Raw genomic sequence first — 5,918 nt, 5'->3', positions numbered from 1 at the left:
TTGGAAGGAACCCTTCAAGGCCATCTGGTCCAACTCCCCTGCACTGAACAGGGACACCTACAGCTGATCAGGTGCTCAGAGCCCTGTCCAGCCTGACCTGGAGTGTCTGCAGGGACGGGGCACCCACCACCTCTATGGGCAACCTGTCCAGTGCCTCACCATCTTTATTGTAAAAAAACCTTTCCTTATATCCAATCTAAATCTCTATTCTTTTAGTTTGAAACCATTTTGCCTTGTCCAGTCACAACTGACCCTGCTAAAACTCTGTCCCCTTCTTTCTTACAGCCCCTCTTTAGATACTGAAAAGGAGTCCAACTGAATTCCAACTATAAATGTTAAATCATCTCTTTTGCTTTCATGGAAGAGGAAGCAATACAGTTTCTGGCAAATGTTAACATCTGTGTGTGTAGTTAAAGCCACCAAGTTGAGTGGAGAACCCATTAGCAGAAGGCGGCTGGTTCATTCTGCTGGTGTCATAAAGCCTTGATGATACAGAGGATTTATCTCAGAATAATGCTGCTGTGAGCCACAGGCACAGTGCTACCTTGGTTTGGTTCACCTCCTATCACATCTACAGAGGAAGACTATTTAGACCCAGTCTTAATTCCCAAATGTAGTACAGTCAGTACAGCTAAAGAACACTTCCAGAATGAATCCATGAGAAACTACTGTTTAAAGTTTGAAAGCAAATGGAGCTTGAGTCAAAATAATAGTTGCCCCAGACTGTAAAAGTTTGGAAATCTTTTAGGGGCCACTTGTGAATTTGCTGACTTGGCAGTATATCCCAAAACGCTCACTTCTGTCATCAAAGTTGATCCAGTTCATTTATTTTACGAAAAGTTGTCTGTTTCTTTTATAAACTACCATATAATACTTGAGCACTACAGAAAATGAAGTATTGGCATCTTTGGACTTCACTTCTAACCCATGTATTTCTTAGATTCTCCAGTAGCTCTCTAACAACTTTTTTGAGTTATGTTAACCAGGTAGATCTTCCCCCTTCTCCCATCCTACAATTTTTTCTGAAAGAGATGAGGCCCACCATAAGATTTGAAAATACATATTTTAATGGGTTTTTTAAAAAAATATTAGTGTAACTACACTGTAAAAAAAATTAGAATTTTGTACTTCCCTATTTAAAAAATCTAGTTTTAAAAAGTCCAGCCAGGTGACTACATTACAAAATTTTGAAAGAACAGTCAGTGTAGATATGAGCAATTAAAAATAGAGCAAAGAAACACATACCATTGCATTAACAGTAAGTGAATGCACATTTTTAAGTTGCTAGCTTCCACAAGTTGTTCTTCCCATAAAGATTGCTTTGTCTGGGTCAGCAACTTGTACCCACTTTTACACTGCAATTTGCATTTCCTTTTTCTCTACAGAAATCCCTCCCCCCCTTTTGCTTATACAAATGTTGCAATAAAAATGCATTACAGTAGTATTTCATTTACAAAACAAATGAGATTAAAACTTGTTTCCTAACCCATTGGATTGTATTTCAGTAAGACAACGTCCTTTCATTGGAGGTGCAACAGAGATTCCAAGAACTGTCTAGATGCAGAGGGCTATCTCTCTCTTGAAGCAGTTGTGCCTGGAAAGGTCGGCTTGCATTGCTGCACATTGCTGTGTTGATTCCTCTTTACAAGCATCTTTTCTTTAGGTTTGACAATTAGGAGAGTGTGTTAAACATTGCATTAGTCAAAATAAATAGAAATAAATTAAAAACAAATTATGCAGGAAAGTATCTAGTTGATACTGCTTGGAGGAAAACTTAGCAATGAAGCTCGTGGCTGCAAGCAGGTCCATTTATTTCAGTAGTATTCTCTGAACAAGGAACAAACAGCTGAAAATATGTGTGTAATTGTAGAGAAAGATAGTGGTGATCTTCTTTCAAACTTTGTTAGGAAACCGTTTTCCTGTAGAAAAGAACATACACAGTTAGGGCCAGCTTAGGATGTATAGGAGAGATGCACCACTTTCTGCTAGTATCAGAGTGACACTGCTACACCATTGTGCATAGAGAGGCAGCTCTTCACAGCTCTACCTCCAACAGATGAATAGGACTTCAAAATGAGTAGCTGAATATAGCTGCACCTTGCTGAATGTTTGTTTTATCTCCAAGTAAAGACTGTGCCCTCCCTATATAAACCGAAAATGAGTGAACTGCATCATCTGAGCCCACATCTTAGGGGAAGATACAAGTACTGTGTTTCTGCTGTAATAATATGCTTATAAATATCTTCCTTTAACCTCCTTATTCTGTTGTGATAAGCCACATATTATGACAGAATGCTGCCTGAAGTTGATACTTCTCCTAAATAAAAATAACTTTTATTTGCAAGTGATACAGAGAGGAGCATTACAACAAATCTGATGCATCAAGGGTCCGTGACTCACTACTACCTTTTTTAATGCTACCAGACAGAGAAGGATGAAAACAAGCAGAATAAAGAGAAATGCTAGAAAGCAAGTGAAGGAAAAAAAAAGAAATAGTAAAGAGGCAATATAAGAGAAGTGAGACTAGAGATGAGTGGAAAGAGAAAATAACATTTACAAATAGGTAAAAGAAAAAAGTACCAGGGAAATAACTGTCTCTGATGTCACTGAAACTCAGCTTCCCCCAAACTGCAGTGGAGAAAGGTACTGTCAGGATGAAACTATGCAAAGCAAAAGAGATATTGCCTCTACAAGCAGAAGGGAATTCCAACAGCTTGATGAACTAATCCACATATTGACAAATGCTTTTCTCTGCTTTGACCATTGATGTATGCAAGTTCTAGGATTATCTCAGTTCAAACAAATAGGAAATACTGGATCCCATTGTGCTTACCTGTACATTTGTTTAAGTAAACTGATTTGGGGGATTAAATAACAGCTTCATGAGATCCACAGCAAAAGTACTGACTTGACTGTAAGAATGAGACTTGTGTATTCTTTCCTTGCCTTGAACTTCAGTGGTTTTGGACCAACATGCTTCTATGGAAGCATGATTGCTGCGCTAACCATAGGATGCATTCAGTTTTAAATTTAGTAATGGGAAGTGTGATGGAATGCCTTATTTAACATGCTTTGAGCACGAGGTTGGACTAGATGGTTTCCTAACATCTCTCTCAGCCCGTACCATTGTACAATCACAGGATTTAAGTCTTACTCTAGGGTTTTAGCTGTTAACAGAAAGTGCCTTTCTCAAAAGAAAGATGTCTTTTAACATTTTCTATCTAAAGCAGAAGCAAAGTTTTCACTGTAAGTCTCTAGCAGACATTGCAGTCATCATAAATTAAGTCACCAAATAAAACCCTGGATAAAATGTTTTTGAAAGTGTCTGTAACAAACGTTTCCCTTAATTAAGACAAATCTTTGAATCTACACTTCGGTGGAAAATGAGAAGACACCGAATTGAAACTTACCCAGCCACCGTTTGCATCTATCCATGCGGCTTTGTTATTTATGATGTACTCTGTGATGAAATAAGAAATCTGCTCCTTCTCCTCTCCAGTAAGCTGAACTCCATGCTCTTGAAGCTTCTTGGTGAGAAGACCTCCAAAAGTAAATATGGTCGTAATTCGTCCCCAGTTAGTATTTCCGTCAGCAAATTTTTCTTCCATGACTCCATTGAAAATTCTCTTGGCAACATCTACGGAGCTGATATCAATCCTGTCCAGGAAGGGTCTGAGAGCCTCCTCTGTCTGATCTTGGAGTGAAGATGCAATGTTTCGCAAGACATGAGCCACTCTGGTTTGGGCTGGTCCAAGATGTGATTCCTGAAGCACATATTGCAGATAATCTTGAGCTAAGTAATAAACGTAATAGAACTCAGCAGTTTCCATTTAGTATGAGACTCAGAGAGCAGTGTGCTGCTCTTAATCAGGGTCAATAATGAGCAGCCACAGGACATGCACACAGCTTTGTATCTTCTGGTTTTGATGGAATTTTTTTGGTTTTACCACAAAGTTCCTGTTCAAATGTAACAACTTGAAATTCGTGTGGGCTGTGGAACATGTCATAGCGGAAATGAAAGAGAATTGTCTGCTCTGGGGAGAAAACACATCTTGAGTGATTTATTATCTTTATAGACAGTATGATTCTACAACTGAAATCTACCATCTTTTACCACATTCTTTAGCAGTATAAATTCGCATTTCCCAGGGTCTTTTGCTATGTAAGACTAGTAAAGATTCAGCATTTGGCTTAAAAAAAAGTCTTGAAAAGTGCATGCTACAGGAGCATGCAGTCTGCTCTAACCCCCGACTTCCCGCACCCCAAATCTCTTCATTTCTAGGGGTTACAGCTGCAATCTGCATTGCAGGCATATGGGTTATTTCTATGTCACAAATTTTGAAAGAATCTGGTAGAAGTTTGCAACAGCACAGAGAAATGGATAAAGCTTTTCCATCGATCAGGGAGCTTTATGTAACGACTGGCAGAGGAAGATCAGCAGTGGTACAAGTATGGAAAGCAAAAAGGGGAAAACCAGCTTTATAGTACGATCTCTTTCTCCAAACTTTCCCACATACTCTCTGTGAGTGCTCTTCAAGGTCTTTCTTTGAAGATTTGAGTGGATGGCTTCAAAGATTTCTTTCCCCCACAGGGAATTTGGTGTGAAAAACAATTTGAGTATAAAAGACAATGCTAACACAGTCAGCATGTCAGAACATGAGATAGAATATACGGGGTGAAGCTGGTGATGTGTGATACCATCTGATTCTTTCTTGCCAGATAACAAAACTGGCATGATACCTACCGTGGCAACTCTTCAATTCAGAGTTTTGGTCAAGTAGTTATTTTGGGGGAAAAGAGGCAGAGGTGTCAAGCCACCTCTTTCTTGTCAAACCCAGCTCTCATTTTGCTAACAGGTGAGACTGTGGTGAGAGAGCTTCACCCCACTGCAAAGGCTGCAGAGCAGCTGATCATGCTTGAGCAAAGCCTGTCTAGAGCTGTGATGCAAATGTGCTGTATTTATAGCTCTGGTTCATCCCCCCCCAGATTGTGTATGCTGCTGCTCTGACATCACAGTTTTATAGAAAACCATTGATTAGAAAAGCGTACTTTCCACTTCCTTCTCAGGGTTTTCCTTCTGTGTGTGGTGAACCTGGCTCAGAGTGACACAGTAATTTTCCATGCGCAGCGGGGTTTGAAACCTCAAGCCATCACCAGTGTAGCACAGACATCAATGACTTTGGTTACAAGGGAAACATTTGCCTCACTTTCTGTTGGATGCAAAGAGATGGCTACTGCCATGTTCACTGTGTTCAGAACAGGTTTAGGAGGGAGGTAAGCTGGAAAAACTCACCTGTTGGATGCTACCCTATGGCAGGTGAGCTGGGATTGGGTTGGGGTGGGAAGCTAGCTGTCCCCTTCACACACACCATCTTCATCAGCTCAGTTTGAAGGTTCAGAGGTGTCCTCCATCCAATACCTCCAGCTGCTGCTTTGGTAGATTGGTTTTGCCTTTGTTATGCTCAGTGATGTCAGCAAACTGCCAACATTTTTTAGGGGAAATGGAAATTGGAAAAAAAAGGAAAAAAATAAAAATAAAAATGTGTCAGTTCTTCACTCTTCCCAGTTCAGCTAAATCTGGGCAGAAACTTCTGGGACAGGGGTAGCATGGCTCTGCTCAGCTCCTCTCCTGTCAAGTGCTTGCTGCAAACAGGGCTAAGAGAAATACTCGGGGAAAAATCACAAGAACCCTTCTTCTATATAGCACATTCTATGAGGTTCTAAATCGCTCCTGACTCTCTCAATAATCGATTAATGAACAGCTTTTTGTATTCATTCTGAATATAAGTAATCCTTGAATATGGGGACAGTGAACAATACCTAAGGAGACAGGTTTTGTTTTCTTCACCATCTACAGCATCAGAACACAGGCAGAGGCTGATATTTCTTCATTAGTGGAGCATTTAGGATTCTGAAGA

General features: G+C 40.0%; 1 protein-coding gene across 1 annotated transcript; it reads right to left on the bottom strand.

The window, feature by feature from the left end:
• BCL2A1 (BCL2 related protein A1) lies at nt 801-4,042 on the bottom strand. The gene is made up of 2 exons (XM_021407553.1): nt 3,411-4,042; nt 801-1,919 (listed from the first exon to the last, which is right to left on the bottom strand). The coding sequence occupies exons 1-2, from the start codon at nt 3,828-3,830 to the stop codon at nt 1,815-1,817; spliced, it is 525 nt and encodes a 174-aa protein (XP_021263228.1). The 5' UTR covers nt 3,831-4,042; the 3' UTR covers nt 801-1,814.

The sequence above is a fragment of the Numida meleagris genome, chromosome 9, assembly GCF_002078875.1.
Source record: "Numida meleagris isolate 19003 breed g44 Domestic line chromosome 9, NumMel1.0, whole genome shotgun sequence".
In the NCBI taxonomy this organism is placed as follows: Eukaryota; Metazoa; Chordata; class Aves; order Galliformes; family Numididae; genus Numida; species Numida meleagris.
The sequence above is the reverse complement of the archived record's forward strand: the minus strand, read 5'-3'. Positions and strand labels throughout refer to the sequence as shown.